The sequence below is a fragment of the Lindgomyces ingoldianus genome, assembly GCF_010093535.1.
Source record: "Lindgomyces ingoldianus strain ATCC 200398 unplaced genomic scaffold BDR25scaffold_9, whole genome shotgun sequence".
Lineage (NCBI taxonomy): Eukaryota > Fungi > Ascomycota > Dothideomycetes > Pleosporales > Lindgomycetaceae > Lindgomyces > Lindgomyces ingoldianus.
Genome location: NW_022985170.1, coordinates 1531797 through 1550501, shown reverse-complemented (window position 1 = coordinate 1550501; position 18705 = coordinate 1531797). Strand labels below are relative to the sequence as shown.

The window sequence follows — 18705 nt, the reverse complement described above, 5'->3', positions numbered from 1 at the left end:
CCCTCGATCGTTCATCGTGCTGGGTAAATCTCCCCCAAACTTCCCATCCCAATGTTTGCCCGATCCACCCAGTTCGGAAACATCAGAACATAAACTTCTCATGCGACATCAAGTCTTCGTACAGCACATGGCAGATCGCCATCGATCATCTTCTCAGAAAATCAACCCTCTGAGTTAGCAGACCGTGTCTCAACTCTCACAGCATGGACTGTTGCAACCTCGAGGATGGGCTCACCCGTTAGTTCACGTTTCCTACAGCGCAGCCTGGTGCTCTATGAGCATAGTGGCTTAGGAATGCAACATTAAACGGCACCACCCACCTTGGGACAATCTCTACAATGAAGCCACTGTAAGTGATCCACACATTACCTAAAGGACTCAGCATCAAAGATGTGGAGATGGCGGAATTTTGTGATGAGACCGCTGATGAGATCGGACTCAAACAACAAGACCAAAGTGCCAAGGCTGTCAGCTATTAGACTAACGCACCTCCAATTGTAAGTGGTGTTGTATGTGATTGAGGTGACCACATCATCTTCTAGAAACGCGCAATACACGTTGCCACCGAAGCTATTACCCATAAACTTAGACCCCAGTTTCGCCATTGGAGTAAATGAGCGGCGGTATTTCGCACTTAACGGAGATACGTGCCTCTTCAACGCTCGCGGGAGGCGAAGACGGATGCCCGGATCTCTGTGTGCCTTCATTCGTGCGAAAGTCGGGGTATCGGTGCCACATCGTCTCTCGCATCTCGCACGAAAGAGCTGTTGAAAATTTTCCCTTGATACCTGATCTTGTTACCTTAATGATCAAAACGAAGGTTCAAACAACGCCTTGCTCAATACAAAGCCCCAACACCAAGCCAGCACGTCTGCATGTCCAAGTATGCACGGGAGTCCGGCGTTCCTGGATTCCAGTGTTTGGTCAGACCCACTCACATTCACACACACTACTGCATTTGGGAAAGTCTTGATTATTATTTGAGGAAATCTAAATCAATACACTGTGAGTAATCAGTAGGGATTCGCAATATGTAATGTACGGAGCATGCAAGACCTTGTTCCCAGGGGCCCGATAAGGATAACAACATCACCATCTTCAATGCACTGCAACAGCCCCTACTTCCATAAGTTTGTTCAAAATTTAGTACTCTCGTTGCCCACCCAATTCAAATATAGCGAGGATCAGTCATACAAAGACATGAGTAATCCTGGTTACGGAATCATGCCTATCCCGTATCAAACTACTTATTCCGGATAAAAGACCTTTCTTGTTTTGCTTTTTCGGGACCGACGCCAATTATAATTATGTGCCGATTATAATCCCACGAATCGAAGTCACCCATCCTCAAACAAGAGGCCGGCGGTTTTAGCAATTGCTGGGCTCATCAGACAGCGACCACGACAACGATTCTCCTTTCCCCATGTTGATGACGCGAGCAGATACTACATACCCGTGCAACGATCGCTGCTCTCTCGATATGCGCTGAGTTCAGTGCACGCCTAGGATCTCTTCTTCTACTTCTCCTTTCGGAAGCAAACCTTCGAATTAAACCTTGAAGTGTCTCGCAAATAAATACCTCTGTGAGGTCACATTATGTTACTTCACTCTCCACTCCGCTCTCCGAAGGATTTCTCCTTCAGGCCTAGCTCCCTAGCCTCACACCCGTTTCATCAACCGCACCAGTCTCAACACTTTTAGCGTGACATGACTCTAAAAATGAGCAATTGATAGGAGAGGGAGCGAGCACGATATAGTATTTAATAGCATCAGCGAGTCCCGATGATCGCTCTTCAGGCTTGCGAGTCCGAATTGCGCCCTATACCTCACTGCCATGGAAAAGAAGCGCTACTCATGAACCCATATTCTCTTCAAATGTGTGCTAGATCTCTGTCGGTTTGCGCGAACAGAAGGCCCTAGATCGGCAAGGTAAAAGGTGATGGCTTAATTGGATATATCGCAGCGTATTCCAAGGCTGTGTATCTTCTCCTCGTAGTCTCAGTAAATTAATCAGACCGGGCCACTGAACGTTGTCCATGCGGATACGGCACTAGCTAGGTGCAGAGAAGAAACCTCGACGTCCAGTTTTGATCCGAGGCTTGACCGAGACTCAGATGCGTTAGGAAGGGGTTTGTCATATCGAGTGGCTACGATTGAAGACCGAAAAGCTTCGGTGTTTGTGGTTTTGAGGCCGGGGGATTGGGATGTTGGGATTTTGGAGATTTGTGTGGCTCGGCTCGCGGTTGTAAATTTGACAGCTTGCATGATGCCGAGCAAGCTCGTACGAAGGGGTGAAGGCCGATGCTTGCGTTGGGGCTGTACCTGTTTTGGCTTAGAGGGTGTTGCCTGTACTACATCTTGTCTCCTAAGAAGGAACATGACAAGTAATTCAGCGCAGAAATTTGCATTTAGCTAATACTTATTCCCATTCTAGCAAGAGGGTTAGCAGATAGGCCGCACTTTAGCTATCTCCCACGTTCATTATGTGATAATATGCCGTACGAGGTCGTGGGAGCCCAGCGAAGACGGAGGCGCTTTCATGCTACTTGAAGTCTAGAGTGAACCAGTTGTTTTGAAGTTTGTACACTCATCCTTGCCATGGACTGACGAAGGGACCATTCATTCCTGATTAAGGAAGCTATGGAAGAAAAACAACGAACGAACCAGAGAACTCAGACCATTCGTTCCTCATGCAGTTAAGAAGAAAGAACCCTTTTGAAACCGCCCACCTAGGAATCACCATGATGCGCCTCCCTATCCAGAGCTGAGAAGCTACCGTACATGACCAGGCATCATCTTTTGGAACGGAAAGAAATGTGAAGGAGTCAGAGAAGAAGCACAGCAGCCAGAATCACCATGCAGAAGGCTATGACAGAGACTTCGGCAATCTCCGCGGCATCCCCCTTCTTCATATTCTGCGTCACAGTGACGCTCGGACCCATAACGTTGTCGGTACTAACCGATACGGGATGAGTAGGCGTCGCTGTGATGTTCTCAAAAACGGTCGACGGCGGAGCCGTCACGGTGACGGTGAGAACATTGCGTGCAGCGATCCTAGCAGAATTGACAGAGTAAGTACCAGAGAGTCCGGCAGGGTGCGTGGGAAAATAACCGCTAGGGAAGCCAGTCCAGAAGACTCCCGATGGAATTGAAGTTGGATGGGGGAAGATAGTGTGTGTCTTAAACAGCGTGCTTGTGAGGTGGTGAGTGATGGTTGTCGTGAGTTCCATAGACGTCGGGGTCGCGATGGTCGTCGAGACGGGAGTGACAGTCGTGATTTCCGTAACAGTAACAAATACGGTTGAGTGGACCTTTGAGCTGCTTGGCATTGCAGAGCTGATTCCTAACGTGGAACTAGATCCAATCTCCGAGCTACCTATCGGCGTAGAGCTAAACCACATTGTCGACCTGCCTACAGTCGAGGAGCTGCTTGCCATCGCGACACTAGCCGGTGTTGACTCGCCGTGCGGCGCCTTGGTCCCGGAACACAGGTAGACCAGAAGAGTCGGCGTGCCTCGCAGCACCACATTATCGGTACAAACAGTGGGCTTGCAAATAATAGGGCACGAATCGAGCGATGGCTGGGAAGGGGCCGCAACTACGGATGGAGTCGATGAAACACCCTGGGGAATAGCTATCTCCGACGACTTCGAAGACAGAACAGGCGTGGGCAAGGCCGAAGCCAGGGCATGGGAGGGCGCGGACGCGATGGTCTTACTCACATGGATGGCATACGTAGACGTCTGTTTAATCGTAGTGACATGAGAAGAGCTCGATGTAAATGAAAGCATCACCGAGGAGTCGCTGGGTTTGCTATAGACAGTCTTGGTCTCAGTCACCGTGGTACCGTTCATGGTGGTGAGCACTGTTGGGTAAGTCTTTGAGGGTATGGCTGCTGCGAAGCGTCAAAATGGGTACATTCTTATATTCGTCGAACTTCATACTTACAATATGGAGTTGAGATAGTGCTACCGTTGCCAGTCGCGACTCCTATATTCGAAGATGTGTTGAATGATAGGAATGACCATGTAAGAGCATGGAAGCTGGAGGTTATCGAACTGACAGCGGAAGAGGCATTGACGGATATTGGCATTGAAGTTGGAACCACATCTGTAACCGTTGAAAGGGCGCTGGGTTTTGCACCACAGGGTGGATGAGTACTGTTCAGTCGGGCCAAGGACGGGATATTGGTAGTCAATGGGAATGATGTAGGAATCGCATCCGTAGTTGTTAACAGAGAACTGTTTGCCGCACCGTAGGTTGGGTAAGTGACAGAGACGCCAACGGAGGTCGAGCTGTCAGTGAGAATGGCGAACGAGGTTGGAATGGCATCCGTAACGGCTGAGACACCACTACTCGCCAAGTTGTAAGAAGGGTGAGTATTAACACTGACCGAGGATGACATATTGGTAGGAACCAGGAACGAGGTTGGGATGGCATCTGTAACTGTAGAAAGACTGCTGCTCGCACCATATGAGGGGTGAATGACAGAGCCGCTAGCAGAGGATGATGGATTTGCGGTCAAATGGAAAGAAGTTGGGATAGCGTCTGTGGCCGTTGACATTGACAAGATGGTCGACGAGACCGTAACTAAAACAGACGACACGTGAGTCGATGCAGCTAAGCAGTGTTAACGTATGCTAGGATATCGATGTTGTGTTGCTTACCGGACGTGTTCCAGTTCACAGGGCCCGTGGGATAATTGAACCTCATCAAGTCTTTCACTAGAGCGTCGTGAGCGGATAATAACAGTTATGGCTAGCAGGTAACTCGCCATCAACTTCTTCAGCACGTGCGAACAGGCCATGGCCACCACCACCACCACCACCACTGAAGCCCAGCGCTAGGGCCAGAGCAACAAGGCCGACCTTGGAGCAACACATTGCGTCTAAGTGACAATTGTGAAGAAAGGAAGTATTGAAATGAGAGGTGGGACCACCGGTCGTGCGACTAAAGGAACGTAGGGAAACAGAAAAGAGTTTTTAAAGGAATGTATGTGACCAGAGAGAAAAAGAGGGTTGTAGTAGAGGAGAAAAGGACAGCAGAGGGTGGCAATGAGACCTTTTGTGTTGACGCTAGGGTCTTGGCGGCGGTGTGATGGGGCCTCAAAATTTCGAGCCAAACAAGCGGTGCGGCCAGGCAACGAGCTCGCTTCTGCCTGGTCTCTATGGGTGAAAATTACGAGGGTGAAGGATCGAGGTGATTATGATTATTATCACCGAACGGTGTCGCCTCGGCTGCAGTATCCGAGTGTGTGAACCTCATGTCACGGTTCACAAGGGTGCCAGCGAGCTGGTTCTAAGATGAGCTGGAGTAACTTGGAAGACTTCCCGCTCCAATGGTGTCGATATTTGGCCCCTGTACATTAGCGACCCCGCCCACTGCGCAAGCCGGGGGAGGGTTGAAGTACTCTGACTGTTGCGTTGAGCAGACCGCCATAACTAATGAAATAAGATTCGTATACCTCGTAGTCTCTAGACTACATCTTCGAAGAGACTCGCCATCTGCTGGCCCGGTGTCTGAACTGATGCCAGACTATCTGAGCAAAAACGTTAGGTAGTGGAAAAGGGATTAACTTGTAGCTTCACCATTGAGCAATTTTTTAAGCATACGAAAGAACCGTTCCTGAGGTTCAAGTTAGTAGTGGGATTGAAGACAACCAAAGATACGTACCCGACTAACTCCATCATGACAGCAAGGAAACGGTAGATTGTCCCTTGTCTCTTCGTCGTCTCTAGTCATGACATCTGATTAACTTAATATAGATTCCTCTTTGACAAACTCTGAATTAGAGTTGATAGTGAATTAGAACCTGAGCACAAGTTGAATCTATGGCCACTAGGGTGGAAATAAGTATATTACACCCACGCCAATATGGGGGTATATTCGTAAAAGGCTTACTATCCATTCAACCCACTTATGCTTAACTCTAACTAGTGCTTTAAAGGTTCCGACGGGACACTTTACTCCCCGTACATGTCCTTGAGGTGCTTCAACATCTTCCGCTGCAATGCCAAAAGTTCTTTCTTGGTGATCATCTCGGGCTTGGGGTCGGCACCATCCGGAAGAATCAGGTCCGGCCTAACGCCGAAGAAGGGAACGCCGAGTTGTTTGAGTTCACTCGAGTGGTGTGTAACCATCGCTTGATAGGCCCGATAAACTTTGCGATCATAGTGATCGAGCTCTTCTTGATCGCACTCAGGTGTCTAATGTTCATTAGTATGGCTCTGACATGGGTGTGGCGCACTTACACGAAGTGGTGCAACGCCATCAAGCATTCCTGGAAGAGACCTGAAGTGCAAAATCTAGTGTCAGAACAAGAGGGCTGATGTAGGTTGAAGAAAAGGGCACATACAAGACTGCCCTGTTTGTCTGCTCGTTCTCCCTTTTTTTCGTTTGCTCCTCGATCAGGCGCTCCCGGCCAAGGCCCCTACTTTCCATTAATGAAATAGCTTTGTTGAGTACGAGGAAACACACCAGCCCTTGACGCTTTGCTCTTGGTTCTTGATCAGCTGCACAGACTAGTCAGTATCAGGCAAATGAGAAATAATTGTGTGTAAACATGCCTTTTGAATGGATTGGGCAAAACCTGGATTCTGTTGGCCAATCTTGGTGACGCAGCGGATGGCGAACTTCCACTCAATAATGGTAGCAGGATTGATGATAGGCGCTCGGGGTTTCGGGGTTTCATACTGTTGGGGGAGGGGACGGCCATTCAATCTCGGGTCTAGCGAAGTACTATTGATGTAGAATCCAATGTCTTGGCTGACTGCATGCTGTTGAGAAGCAGGTTCAGGCCAGGTAGAAAACGATGACGTGTGAGCAACAGGCTGTGGCTGCTGTGTAGTATTTTGGTTCGAAGTCAAACTGGCTAGAGTCCTTAGGATGTCCTCTAGATTGGCTCCACCGGCTGGTGCCGCCATCCTTGATCCAACTTCAAGGATTTGTGGTGTCAATGTGGTGTCAATGCAATGTGTCGAGAACTCGAAAGAGAAGCGGGAAAGGAGCCAGCTTCAACCGCGCGGTCATCGATGAAAAGCTGGTACAAAGTACATGGCGTCCTCTCTGTGCGGAAGAAATGCGGTAAAAGCACCCCGTGAAAGGTCACAGCCAAAGGTTGTTTGAACCCTCCACAAAAGTCGACTCCTGGGATTTCCAACAGGCTCAAAGTGAGCCCTGAGTTCAAGATATAATGGTGACTGTGGCGACCATAGACTTTAGCTGTCACAATGTTGAAGATGAGACGAAGTGAAGCGGACTTGGAGAAAAGAATGCCCGACCCGGCAGCTCCCTCATGCTGACGGCGGCATTCTCCGCATCTTCAACTTTTGCTCAGTCGACCTGCTCCACGTCCGCCCCTCCCCCCTCCGCTCCCCCCCTCTCTAATCCACAATTCCATAATGGCTGGTGGGAAATCTGCCAAAGATGCCACCCGCTTCACATCAACAGGAGTGTGGGCACATACCAAACCCGGCGGTCGATCCACAACTCTCCAATTTGCAGACCCGGCTCCGAAAAATGAAACACCCCAACAGAAAGTTAAGCGTTTGCGAGAGGCGGCCAATAGAGCGAAGATGGCACAAGTGACAAAGTGGGATATGGCATACTTCTACGGAAGAATGGCAGCGGATGCGGCGCATAGGTTTACTGTGTATGGGATAATATTCGCTACGGGTACGCTGTTTCAATTCCACAATGTTCTCTTTGGCGTAAATCTGCTGTTACAAAATTGTACAACTACCATTTCTCTAACGTGTTGTAGGCTGCGTTGGTGTCCTGGCCGTGTTTTCAATAGGAGACATGATCGTTTACAACCGCCGGAAACGTGCAATATTCTATGAACAACAAGAAAAAGAGCAAGCCAGGATTCTAGAGCTGGCACGGTCGGCAGTCCTACAAGGAATCGCAACACCGGCGCAGTCGGCGTTAGTCGAGGGCATTCGGGAAGAGGAAGAGGCCATGGAAAGGAAAAAGGCCGAAAGAGGCGTTGGGAAAAAATTGCTGTGGTTCCTACACGGTGAATGGAAGGAAGATAAGGAATTGAAAGAGCAGAGGAAGAAAACTGTACTTGAACTCAAGCGAGAGCAGGAGGCCGGGCAGAATCTAGGGGTCACCCAGGCAGTACAGGAAGCGAGGGCAAATGCTTCAACGCAATCCCCGGTCGGTGGGTCATTAGATCAAGCTGCTGCGAATGTAGCTAGCGACGCACAGAAAGTGAGCAAAGGCTGGCTGGGCTGGGCATTTGGTGGATCTAAGGACGAATAAGACGTTGAAAGCGACATGACTAAGGACCCAGGAGCAGGCTCTGTTCTGCTCTTTGTATCATAACTAATCTCCAAGCCTGTACACCGCGGTGTTAAGATTAGATGTACAAATCACGGAGTTGAGGAGGAACATCTTTTTGGCTATAGATATTTTTGGGTATCTTCCAAATTCGAATTGATGAACGGCATTCCCACCAAACGCCAACAACCAAGCGCCAACCATGACAGTATAGGGTTCGTTACTGATCTGCCTGACCTGACACGGGAATATAGCTTCGTCGTTGTCGCGATCTCTGTGTCATTGTCAGTACCCATAGGATGCTGTAGACACCTTCCCCTCCACACTAAATCATTCATGGAAGATAGAAATGACCTCTCCTCACCTCTGCCCACTGCTCTATCCAAGGTCTCACTGCCGCATAGCTCAACAGCCCCACAGTCGCAATGATGAATATGAACACCACTGCCTGGTCCTTTGCGGAGTCCCTCTCTACAAAGCGTCAGCGATTTCTCTGTCCCAGCGCGCCATCTTCCATCACAGCACTTCCCCACTTACGAAAGCAAGTAGTGAAGACGTTTTCCTCCTTCTCGTTTTTGCAGAACGGATAGCTCAAGCAGAACTGTCGGTTGCAATCACTACACGTCTTCTTGGCGGCACGGTCCACTGGCGATCCTGGGGAAGGCTTTTGAGAAACGGGAGAATCAAGGGCAACAATGGTGCTGTTGCCGAAGCATGTACATTTGCAGAAAGACGTGGGTGCTATGCACTAGTAAGCACGAAACCGGGACTGACGTAGGAGGGCAACTTACAAGCAGCGAGAGTAGATGAGAGCAAAGTGGCAAATGCCACCAGCACCAACAACCAAGAAGTTTGTCTCTTCATCTCTGCCCGTCGTGATGTCCCAAGTGGTCGGCTTGATCAGCCTCGAAGCTTCTTCGCTGTGATCGTGAACCAGCCACACGGTCCACCAGCCGATCCCTCGACCAATCTGCCGGCGCTAAGCTCTCATTCCATCCTTCCCCACCACCTCTCTCACATCCACGCACGCACGCACGCCCGCACGCTTATCCAGAACCACTGTTGCTTAGTTGATTATCTATATATACACTCTCCGCACTCAATGTCTTCCAAACTCTGCGCATCCTGCTCCTGAGGAAGCCAGGTTGTGTGGTACACAGGCACACGTCGGAGACTCGATGCCAGCCACATCAGCGCGTAAGAATAAGCTGCCTGGAGCTACGACAGCCTCAGACTCAACTCCCCCTTCGACTACAAATATTGGATTAAGTGCTGCGCAGTTGGCGCCAGGTCAAGAGAATAAGCTTGTCCGATTGCATATCACGCCATTCACTCCCACCCTCCTCAAAGCCTATCTTGCGCCCCCCGTTCTGCCTTTGGCAAAGAACGTCTCCTACCATACCGTCGAAGTATTTCCAGAGAAGGGATTCGGATATCTAGAGCTACCCGCTATGGAAGCTCAGAAGTTGAAGAAGAAGCTCAATGGCTCGACGCTGAAAGGATCCAAAGTCCGAATTGAGGATGCGAAGCCGGAGAAGCGCAAGGCTGCTGACGGCGCGGAGGAGGTAGGGGGAGAGGAAATTCGAGCGGCGAAGCGTGCAAGGAAAGAGAAGAGAAAGAGGGAGCAGGGTGTGTTGGAAGGCGCGGAATTGGAGGGTGGGAGAAAAGTCAAGAGAGGATGGACGGAACCGCCGCTGAAAAGCAAGAAAGAGAAGAAGGAACAGAAGCCCTCCAAATACACAAAGGAACCGGAAATGCTGTTCAAGGCGAAGTTGATACCTGTCGCGGCTACTGAGGTAGCTCGGAAGGAGAAGAAAGAGAAAAAGAAGGATAAGAAGGATAAGAAGAAGTCTAAAGAGGTCGTGGTGCACGAATTCGAGAAAAGTACCAAGCAGCCTAGCTTTCTCAAGAGCGTCGCAGTATCCACGATGAAGAAGCCTGCGACCGAGTATGTAGATGGAAAGGGATGGGTTGACGAAGACGGCAATGTGGTGGAGCCTGAGACCGGAAAAGCAAGAAACAGAAGAGTACTAGAGCTAGTAGACGCACCTCCAAAGGAAGAGGTTTCAAGGGCTAGCAAATCTCCACGGCCTACCACGGAAAAGAAGCCTTCAGCGACACCCGATCCTGAACCATCAACAGCCAAATCAAAGGCGCAAAAGATCGTCAAGACGAAGAAGCCAACGCCTCTGCTATCTTCTTCTGAACCCGATTCAGACGTCCAAGAATCTTCTGATGTCTCCTCACCCTCCGATGATGACGTATCCTCCGCAGAATCCTCCGCCTCCTCCCCTGCTCTGGCTCCCGATGTACCCTCCATGACCGTCATACCATCATCCCCCGAAGACAAGAAAGAAATCCACCCCCTCGAAGCCCTCTTCAAGCGACCTAGACTAAGTCCCCCGTCCACCTCTGGCTCAAACCTTACTGCAACTCCAGCCAAAGGCCTCGCACCCATCAACACCTCCTTCAGCTTCTTCGACAAAGACACTATGAGTGTCGATGGAGGTGGCCCTAATAACCCACCAGTCACACCATTCACTAAGCAAGATTTAGAATGGAGAGGTCTGCGAAGCGCAGCGCCGACACCAGACACCGCGGCTATTGGCCGGCGATTCTCCTTCCCGTGGCGAAAGGGTAGTCACGAAGTTGATGATGACGAGGAGGATGAGGATGATGATCTTGAGGCTGGAAAGCAGCTTAGCTCAAACACGAAGATTAACGCTTCGAGTTCTCGCGTTCCAGACGCTATTGCCGAAGAAGAAGAGGATGAGGATGAGGGTGCTAACTCGGACCAAGAGAATGAGGATGAAGAGAATAGCGATCCCGACGTCGACGCTAATTCAACACTTCTTGGCAAGAAGAAAGGGGCCAATGGAGTCGAAGGCGAGAAAGAGGAAAGCGAGTTCCAGAAATGGTTCTGGGAGAACAGAGGCGAGAACAATCGAGCATGGAAGAAGAGAAGACGGGAGGGGTTGAAGTCGAAGAGGTTAAGGGAGAATAGGAAGATTACTGGGACACGGAGGGTTGGTTGAGCGCGGCTACTTTGGAGTTGGTGAGACATGCGGTTTGGAGACGAATGGAATAATGACTGTTGAAGAGACTGTGTAATGTTGATTTGGCGTTTTTCTATACTGTATATATTGTTTAACTTCTATATCTATCACCGTTTGTCTACCTCTATCCCTCCTGCATGCTTGAGTCTATCCCTTTCTAACAAGCAGCCCGAAAACGGCACTCCTATGCTCCCCTCCAATTCCCACCCCACATACCCCTTCTTTCTCTCACCTCCGCCTCCACCTCTTCCCCACTGTCTACTTCCTCTCCTCTTTTACCCTCCTCTTTTACCCTCCCCTCCCGCTTCTGCTTCTGCTTCCGATCCCGACAAGGGACCCTGGCCATCCATCAAAGGCCAATTTCCAGCAAACAGCATACTTTCGGCAATCAATCTTCGTTCCGTAGCGTCGATTATTTCTTGGGATACGGGGTGGGATATGGGTTGGCTTATTGATGATGCTTGGGTATATTAGCGGCCGAAAGTCCGGCAGAAGGAAGAGGGTGGAAGGTGTAAGTACATACCAAAGTCAAGGCCGGGGGATGGACAGGAGGAGGAGAGTGAGCGTGATGAACTTGAGGGGCGTAGGAGGGGGATTGAGAGGCGGGTTAGGATGGAGCCCATTCCGGGAATAAGAGACGTTTTGAAGGGTTGATTCAAATGGACTGATGTGAATGCGATGATGAAAGGTAGAAATATGTCAACTATATCTAAAGTCTTTCCTGCCATCGACCAGCAATCAAATAGCACACGTTCAGCTTCATAATCTCGCACCCGCAAACCTTATACCCCACCCACCGACTCCCCAATGGTGATCCTCATATGCTAGAAGAATACGAGCACGTATTCCACGCAATATATGTTGAAATTTCATCATTCTCCATCGTGTCTTTGCTTTTTACAGCTCTCTTCCCGTATAACATCGATCATCAGATCCCTCAAGCTCATCCGCAGAGTATTCTGGTAGCACTATGGCTACTTGGTGAGACTGAAATAGTGAGATGGCTGCAGCAGGAAACGCCCATTCAGTCTCGGGAAAAAGAAGAGTCGAGAGATACAAGGATAGTGCTGAAGTGGACGCCCTGACCGTAAATCTAAGATCTTCGGCTTGGCGACGATTGGAAAATCAAGATCCACGCGATACATGGAAACGAGCATGTCACCGCCCCGGGTATGGGCCCTGCCGATCAGGGTCTTCCTCAAATGAGATTCTGTAGTCCAAAAACAAGTTGTTTTGGAGGGGGTTAGAGAACACGAAAGAGAAAAGGATTTAATAATTTGTATCGTGGAATGTTTCGCTTCATTTCATAGGCATTGGATAGTCAAAGTTGAAGCCCTTCCTTCTTTTATCGAAGAAACCCGTTACCGTTTATGTCGTTATTGTGATAGGCCAGAAAGAAGGATGCTCCTTTCTACTCCCATATCGAGTGAGATGTGGACGATGATTCTCCCACAGAAGAACCTTGGGAAGCATCCTTCCCATTTCGGCATTAGAGTGCAAATCCACCCACTCCTCTGGCACATTCTCTTCAAACTACGAAGTCTCTCCCTCGTGTGGAATCCCAGTAGCCGCCCCCTCCCCATTCGATCCATTAACCTGCACCTGACCCTGCGCACTAGGACCTCGCCTTCCTCTTTGTGCATCTGTACCCGTGTCTCCACTTCGCCTAATCATCCTCTCCAACTCCCTGATCCTTCTCCTGAGCACTTCATTTTCCCTCTTCGCCTCCTCCAACTCTTGTCGAAAGTGCGCAACCTCCTCATACCTAGGCGTACTTACCACACTCGCGCTCCTTGCTTGTTGTGCACTAGATGGATCACCAGTCGCTGGTTGCGAAGACACCGAGTATCGATGATGTGAGTGTGGGATGCCAGCCGTAGCAGGCGTGAGCGGAATGCCAGTGGAGAAGGTAGCCGGTCCACCATATGGGTTGCTTATGCTGCTGCGAGACACGCTGGACGAGCTGCGGTGACGGCGGGCGGAGGTGGGATGGGTAGGGCCCGTCAAGGAGCCTGTATGGGCGGCATCTGCGGGGTCGAGGAGCACACCTGAGGCTGCGCTCGAGGCAGTGGAAGCCACTGACGCAGAGTGTGCGCGGAGGGCAGAGAGTTCGCGAGTTAGGCGGTTAACCTGTTGTCCATATATCAGCTGCCATTCTTGCGTGAAGCAAAAACAGAATTCCTATTTGATACAGAAGTATCAAATAAGGGGTAGGTGGGGAAAGAACTAGACATACCACAGCCTCTTGTTCCTTCTCCAACTCCAAATGCAACTCCGCTGCTGTCAAGGGCCTTGGATGACGCATCGGCACGCCCTGGGCATCAACACTCGACATATGGCCCCCCAGGCTGGGGCTCAGCGGCGGGAACGGATGGCCATGCTGAGCACTGGGAGGTATATTGCCACCAGGCGAGGCAAGGGGAAGCGGCGGCGGGCTCATGGGATATATCTGTGAAGCGCGTCGAGACGCGGGAGTTGATGACTGTCGGGAAGTAGAGTGTGTTGCAGCGTGTTGTCCAGAAGGTGTCTGCTGCATGCTCATGGACGTGGCCGTGGCATTTCGAGGGGAAGCTGGCACGGAGTTGAGGTCTGGCGCCATGATAGTTCTTTCTAGGACTGCCTCGCACGACCGCGATCCAAAGCTGCGAGGAAAGAGCACTGGGTGAGTTTGACGTGGAATGCACTGAGGTGGGGAGCGATCAGTGCAGGCACCGGCAACCGACGTGAAGGGGGCAGTCGAGATCACTCTGCTGCCATTGTTTTGTTACTTATGACTGTTCGCCCGGAATCGCGGCGGTTTGTCCAGCCCTTGTTGACCTTGCTTGGGCGAGTGCGTTGTCGTCGAGGTGGTCAATGGGAGTGCAGGCCGGCTCCGGTCAAAGACATGTCGTCCACTCACGTCATCATCCTTCACCAGGATCTCATCAACATCAGACGCTAATTTCCACTTCCAACAAGCCTGGGAATTCAAATTCTCTCTACACCAATCACGCTTTAGCATTCCGCAAATATCCAAAGATTTTCTTTGATAACAAGCTCCGATTGGTCGAAACTGGGATTCTGGTTTGTTGCTATTCCCCATATGCTAATACGATCAAAGCTTGCGGCATCGGGCTCTTGACTGGTTTTCTCACCGTCAATATGACATCCCTAGCTATAACCTCTCCTTCTACTACAGGATAGTATCGTCAAATCTGCTGAAGCAAATGCTTTTCACGCACCCGAGAAACCTTGCCCCAACTCCTACCCGCAAATGCTCTATCGTGACTCTGAGAGGCCCTACGCTCGATATCAAGAATTTATTCCCGGCTTGATTTGCCATCTAGTATGTCCTAGCCAAGTTGCGGAGATACCAATCTACCAATCTCCTGCCCACCTTAGCCTCAGAAACATGGATGAGATCCTGGGACCGTGTTAGCATCATCAACTCAAAACTGCGACTAGTGATAAACTTACGCCTTCCATAGCATAGTCGAGATCGCTGCTATTAGTGATATCACCCTCTAGCAATCCACCTTCGCTCCATCTAACTTGCCTGCTCCTCTGCTTGTTGACTAGGAGCCAACACCTTAGCTTCTCTGGGTCTACCTCCAAGAAACCAGCAAGTTTTTTCAAGTCCATAGTCGTATACAGCTTGAGATAGCTCTTCACTGTTGGTGACCACATGTTGGTCTTGACCTCATCCATGAAGATGCGGAGGTGGTGCTCAACCGGGTCGATATTGACCTCTGGGTTGTCGAAGTCTGGGGGGGTAGGGTTAATGAACTTGGGACACGCAGACCGGAACAGCTCCTCAAAGAGAGGAAGGGAGTCAGGTCCACCTCGCTGCAACCTGTTGAACTGCTCGCCGTACTTCTCGCGCAGGGCAGTGTGGATGGTGTCATCCAGCCTCGTGGGATGGAAGGCAACGCAGATAGCAATCAGAGCATACATCTGGTCATTTTTCTTAGTGATCGAGTCATACTGTGCATTTTTCTGAAAGTTCTTCGTCCGTGAAACGTAAATCAGGATGTGGCTGAACATGCGGATGGCGTCCGCATACCGTCGCATCATCATGTACGAGAAGCCGACGTAGTAGTAGGTCGTGAAATGGGCGGCCATGACACGGGCGAACATAGCTTTCTTGTTGAGTTCGATGTTGTCCAAGGTCTTGAGTGCCAAGCTGAAGTCTCCAAGCAGACAGTGCACTCTTAGCAGACCGATGATGGAGAAGTATCCCAGCATTTTATACAAGGGCCGTGAGCCGTATTCCCCCGCATACGCGTTTGGGTCCTCCATTCGCTTCATAGCCTCAAGCTGCTCGCTAATCTGCGACCTCTGGATCAGTGAGTAGAGAACGTTGAGGACGCTGTAACAGCCCCACGTGTTCGGGTTTTCACGCAGAAGTTGTATCTCCTCGCTGTTCTCAGCCTTCAGTGCTACTTTTTGTCGATAGCTGCAGAAGCTGTTGAACTGGTAGATGAATTCGTCGATGACATCCCAAGCCCAGAAGTACTGCTCCACATTAGCCGTCGTATTGTACATGCCACATCTTGCTCTTACATTAGGAACCTCCAGATCCACAGGGCCGTCTGAGTTCAGGATGTAGTGGAACAAATTGCAGTAGTTATCGTAGCTCGCAAATTTCACCTCGAGGCTAGCCTGGAACTCCAGTGGCGTCGCAGCGGCCTGTAACTGCGCGTGTATGTCCTGGTTACTTGCGATAGATGGCATCCTGTCCAAGTCCTCCATGGTATCATATTGCACTTGCTCCCGGTAGTCGGCCACGAGGGCCTCCTCTTCGGCGTCTGATTCGTCCGCCGGGGGGCGGATGGGCGCCTCGCCATGCTGATATGGTGGAACACGATCTCGCAGACTCATCTTTTCGAATCTTGCAGTCAGTAGCGGTGGTGGGCGGACAGAGTGAGTGTTCGAGCTTGCTGTCCACTATCGCACTTTCAATTTTCGAACCCCCCATGCAGCTTTGTGCCCGGTTTGCTTGGCGCGACTTATCGATAAGGAATCGTGGCTTGCGAGGGGCTGCAAATGACCTCACCTCTACTACCACTGCGCGGCTCTGCTTCATGCCTGATTCATGCTCCAACTTCCCTAACACCTTCCCAAATGCTCATTTACTCCACACAAAGTCCGCCGACAGTCCACGTTGAGCTCCGGCGTTGCACAGCAAAGTTGGGGAGAATGTTCCTCACCGCACTATGGCCTCAGGCACGAACAAAAGGCCAGTGGTATGCTGTCCGAAAGCATATCTGCATCTGCAATCCACTTCTCTAATTTATGAATGGCAATTACCATATTGCATAATTGCCAGTGTCTGATATCTTGTCTGTCGAACTTTTAAGTACTGTCTAGAGAGCGTCTAATCTTGTCGTCCCCCATACCTCACTCTCCTCGGTGCCGTAGTATTTGTATCATGACGTATACAGTTATTCTCTTCGTCACGCGAAAGCTACCTCTTACTTCGGGTCAGCTCAAGAACATTGGGAGAATAAACATATCCCGCTTCTTAAGTCGCTCACCGACCCACTATTCCCTCTCAAACATACACCCCGCTATCTCGCTCGAACGGGACGGAAAGGGTTTGGAAGCTTAGCTAATCCGATCCATCCGCCACTTAACTTGAGAGGAAGCCCTGGAGACTTCGATTTCGATGACATTGCAGAGATGACTTTTAAGAATGAGAGGGCCTTTGAAGAATTCTACAAAACCATCTGTGAAACCGGCAAGGCAGCGAAACTAGCAGCAGATAAAGAGCAATTTCTTGATAGTGGGAAAATGAGAGCTGTCGCGGTTGGAGAAACGATGATTACGATAACATAGAGAAAGCGAGATATTTCTAACATAGTTGACGACATGATGGTTTCTAGGACTAGACACCCGAAAAGGACCATTGAGCAAAGCATGTTTGAGACTCGGAGTACGCTGAATGCTGCAGCATAGGCATATCAGAGTCATGCAAGTAGATGTTTGAATGGAGCCTCAAGCTATCCTTTGTTATTGCTAGCTTTCCTTTCTAGTCGAGTGTCGATAATCATAATGCCAATCATCCCTCGCCAAATCACCCCTTACATTGTAGTTCTCTTCCGCATCTTCCAAGATCTGCATATCCACACCGACAACACTCATTCCCTCCGCACAGCTGCCGAGCCTAGTCAACGCTCCTACAAAAGGCACCGTAACCTGAGATAATCCAGCGTAACCGTGTCCAGGAGGGCCACCAGCATTCGCAAACACAATCGCTACAATTTCCATTAGCACCACAACATCCTGAATCCAAGAACAACTGAGAAGAGGTGAACAGAGGCTTACCACATGTATTCTCAAACGCCCTCGCCGTCAAAATACTATCCAAGAACAGTACTTCCGAACTCGGGTTCAGCGCTAACCCCGCCTCGTTGCAATCTTTTAGTGTCCAGAACGTCGGGACAATGATAATTTTCGCGCCTTGTGCTATCAGTTCCCGGAACGCTTCCGGAAACGCCAAATCCCAGCATATTAGCATTCCGACTTTGCCAAAGGGTGTGTCGAAGACGGGGTGGTCGTCCCGCCCGGACCCAGTTAGATGGTCGCGTTCGGGACCCCTAGTTGTTTAGGTCAGCGAGGAGTTAGGGGTGTCTTGTTGGTATTTGAAGGCTGAAAGAGTGGCATAATATGGAAAGGGACTCTTAAAGATTTCGACAGTGAGTAGGCAGTGCTTAGCAAAAGGTTAAAGGAAGCCATGGTGGAGAGAAGTTACTTGAACAAAGAGACGCCCAATGAAAAGGCTTAGATGAGTACGTATACACATCCAAGAAGCCGAAGGAAAAAAAAAAAAAATAACCACACCTACCAAAGGTTTTTCTTAACATACTTCCCCCTGACCTCCCCAGCCCCATCAATAAAATACGCTACATTCAACAATCTATCGCCCTCCCCCTCCCCCTCCCCCTCCCCTTGATGACTCTCCACAATCGTCCCAGGAACAATACAAATCTCGCACTCTTTCGCCAACGCCTGATACCCTTTTAAATAGACTTCCCATTGTTCGCACAAAGTGGCAAAAGAAGGTTCTTTCGGCTGCCAATTCGTGAGGTGATATTCTGGCAGCACGGCGAGGTCAGCGCCTTGTGAGGCTGCGGATCGAATGAAGGTGCAGGCTTTTGCGAAGTTTTGTTCAGGCTGTAAAGGCTGGCGAAAGAGGGAATGTCAGCACACACTGTAGAGTGGTGTAAGAGGCGAGGATATAGAATGTAGGGGTGGGAAGGCTGAGGGGGAGGCAGACTTCGGGGTAGAGTTGGATTACTGCAACTTTTACTATAGGCGCCATTTTTTTAGGACCGGGAAACTGAAATTGGCTTGATTTGGAAAGTGACAGTAGCCTGAAATCGAA

General features: G+C 50.0%; 9 protein-coding genes across 9 annotated transcripts; 3 read left to right on the top strand and 6 right to left on the bottom strand.

Annotated features, from left to right (window-relative positions):
- Positions 1-2566: 2566 nt before the first annotated feature.
- BDR25DRAFT_302374 (uncharacterized protein) lies at positions 2567-4287 on the bottom strand. Its single transcript, XM_033689782.1, has one exon. The coding sequence runs from the start codon at positions 3852-3854 to the stop codon at positions 2826-2828; it is 1029 nt and encodes a 342-aa protein (XP_033550348.1). The 5' UTR covers positions 3855-4287; the 3' UTR covers positions 2567-2825.
- Positions 4288-5890: 1603 nt separating this feature from the next.
- Positions 5891-7238, bottom strand: BDR25DRAFT_302372 (uncharacterized protein). The gene is made up of 5 exons (XM_033689781.1): positions 6567-7238; positions 6478-6512; positions 6356-6430; positions 6252-6291; positions 5891-6206 (listed from the first exon to the last, which is right to left on the bottom strand). The coding sequence occupies exons 1-5, from the start codon at positions 6921-6923 to the stop codon at positions 5964-5966; spliced, it is 750 nt and encodes a 249-aa protein (XP_033550347.1). The 5' UTR covers positions 6924-7238; the 3' UTR covers positions 5891-5963.
- A 95-nt stretch (positions 7239-7333) lies between these two features.
- Positions 7334-8449, top strand: BDR25DRAFT_257999 (uncharacterized protein). Its single transcript, XM_033686515.1, has 2 exons — positions 7334-7674; positions 7763-8449. Exons 1-2 carry the CDS (start codon positions 7401-7403, stop codon positions 8263-8265), a joined length of 777 nt encoding a protein of 258 aa, XP_033550346.1. The 5' UTR covers positions 7334-7400; the 3' UTR covers positions 8266-8449.
- BDR25DRAFT_132647 (uncharacterized protein) lies at positions 8385-9241 on the bottom strand. Its single transcript, XM_033683870.1, has 4 exons — positions 9075-9241; positions 8821-9024; positions 8648-8754; positions 8385-8557 (listed from the first exon to the last, which is right to left on the bottom strand). The coding sequence occupies exons 1-4, from the start codon at positions 9145-9147 to the stop codon at positions 8504-8506; spliced, it is 438 nt and encodes a 145-aa protein (XP_033550345.1). The 5' UTR covers positions 9148-9241; the 3' UTR covers positions 8385-8503.
- A 47-nt stretch (positions 9242-9288) lies between these two features.
- On the top strand, positions 9289-11407 carry BDR25DRAFT_302371 (uncharacterized protein). The gene has a single exon (XM_033689780.1). The coding sequence runs from the start codon at positions 9735-9737 to the stop codon at positions 11316-11318; it is 1584 nt and encodes a 527-aa protein (XP_033550344.1). The 5' UTR covers positions 9289-9734; the 3' UTR covers positions 11319-11407.
- A 1097-nt stretch (positions 11408-12504) lies between these two features.
- Positions 12505-14203, bottom strand: BDR25DRAFT_283078 (uncharacterized protein). Its single transcript, XM_033688017.1, has 2 exons — positions 13576-14203; positions 12505-13469 (listed from the first exon to the last, which is right to left on the bottom strand). The coding sequence occupies exons 1-2, from the start codon at positions 13936-13938 to the stop codon at positions 12873-12875; spliced, it is 960 nt and encodes a 319-aa protein (XP_033550343.1). The 5' UTR covers positions 13939-14203; the 3' UTR covers positions 12505-12872.
- Positions 14204-14386: 183 nt separating this feature from the next.
- Positions 14387-16245, bottom strand: BDR25DRAFT_257990 (eukaryotic translation initiation factor 3). Its single transcript, XM_033686514.1, has 3 exons — positions 15882-16245; positions 14796-15833; positions 14387-14742 (listed from the first exon to the last, which is right to left on the bottom strand). The coding sequence occupies exons 1-3, from the start codon at positions 16197-16199 to the stop codon at positions 14662-14664; spliced, it is 1437 nt and encodes a 478-aa protein (XP_033550342.1). The 5' UTR covers positions 16200-16245; the 3' UTR covers positions 14387-14661.
- A 197-nt stretch (positions 16246-16442) lies between these two features.
- On the top strand, positions 16443-17156 carry BDR25DRAFT_352913 (uncharacterized protein; the record flags this gene model as incomplete). Its single annotated transcript, XM_033695078.1, has 3 exons — positions 16443-16464; positions 16488-16648; positions 16740-17156. 3 exons carry the CDS (start codon positions 16443-16445, stop codon positions 17154-17156), a joined length of 600 nt encoding a protein of 199 aa, XP_033550341.1.
- Positions 17157-17336: 180 nt separating this feature from the next.
- Positions 17337-18687, bottom strand: BDR25DRAFT_283072 (carbon-nitrogen hydrolase; the record flags this gene model as incomplete). Its single annotated transcript, XM_033688016.1, has 4 exons — positions 18598-18687; positions 18166-18503; positions 17646-17917; positions 17337-17575 (listed from the first exon to the last, which is right to left on the bottom strand). Exons 1-4 carry the CDS (start codon positions 18640-18642, stop codon positions 17337-17339), a joined length of 894 nt encoding a protein of 297 aa, XP_033550340.1. The 5' UTR covers positions 18643-18687.
- Positions 18688-18705: the final 18 nt, after the last annotated feature.

Bases quoted from the DNA above. Each gene is read 5' to 3' on its own strand.
- BDR25DRAFT_302374 (XM_033689782.1), bottom strand. From the start codon at position 3,854: ATGAACGGTACCACGGTGACTGAGACCAAGACTGTCTATAGCAAACCC.
- BDR25DRAFT_302372 (XM_033689781.1), bottom strand. From the start codon at position 6,923: ATGGCGGCACCAGCCGGTGGAGCCAATCTAGAGGACATCCTAAGGACT. The intron at 6,513-6,566 runs GCATGTTTACAC...TAGTCTGTGCAG, and splicing joins TTGCCCAATCCATTCAAAAG to CTGATCAAGAACCAAGAGCA. The intron at 6,292-6,355 runs GTATGTGCCCTT...TTTGCACTTCAG, and splicing joins CAGACAAACAGGGCAGTCTT to GTCTCTTCCAGGAATGCTTG.
- BDR25DRAFT_257999 (XM_033686515.1), top strand. From the start codon at position 7,401: ATGGCTGGTGGGAAATCTGCCAAAGATGCCACCCGCTTCACATCAACA. The intron at 7,675-7,762 runs GTACGCTGTTTC...AACGTGTTGTAG, and splicing joins TGGGATAATATTCGCTACGG to GCTGCGTTGGTGTCCTGGCC.
- BDR25DRAFT_132647 (XM_033683870.1), bottom strand. From the start codon at position 9,147: ATGAAGAGACAAACTTCTTGGTTGTTGGTGCTGGTGGCATTTGCCACT. The intron at 9,025-9,074 runs GTAAGTTGCCCT...ACTAGTGCATAG, and splicing joins CTCATCTACTCTCGCTGCTT to CACCCACGTCTTTCTGCAAA. The intron at 8,558-8,647 runs GTGAGGAGAGGT...ACAATGACACAG, and splicing joins GGATAGAGCAGTGGGCAGAG to AGATCGCGACAACGACGAAG.
- BDR25DRAFT_302371 (XM_033689780.1), top strand. From the start codon at position 9,735: ATGGAAGCTCAGAAGTTGAAGAAGAAGCTCAATGGCTCGACGCTGAAA.
- BDR25DRAFT_283078 (XM_033688017.1), bottom strand. From the start codon at position 13,938: ATGGCGCCAGACCTCAACTCCGTGCCAGCTTCCCCTCGAAATGCCACG. The intron at 13,470-13,575 runs GTATGTCTAGTT...TATGGACAACAG, and splicing joins AGAAGGAACAAGAGGCTGTG to GTTAACCGCCTAACTCGCGA.
- BDR25DRAFT_257990 (XM_033686514.1), bottom strand. From the start codon at position 16,199: ATGAGTCTGCGAGATCGTGTTCCACCATATCAGCATGGCGAGGCGCCC. The intron at 15,834-15,881 runs GTAAGAGCAAGA...AATGTGGAGCAG, and splicing joins TGGATCTGGAGGTTCCTAAT to TACTTCTGGGCTTGGGATGT. The intron at 14,743-14,795 runs GTAAGTTTATCA...ACACGGTCCCAG, and splicing joins TCGACTATGCTATGGAAGGC to GATCTCATCCATGTTTCTGA.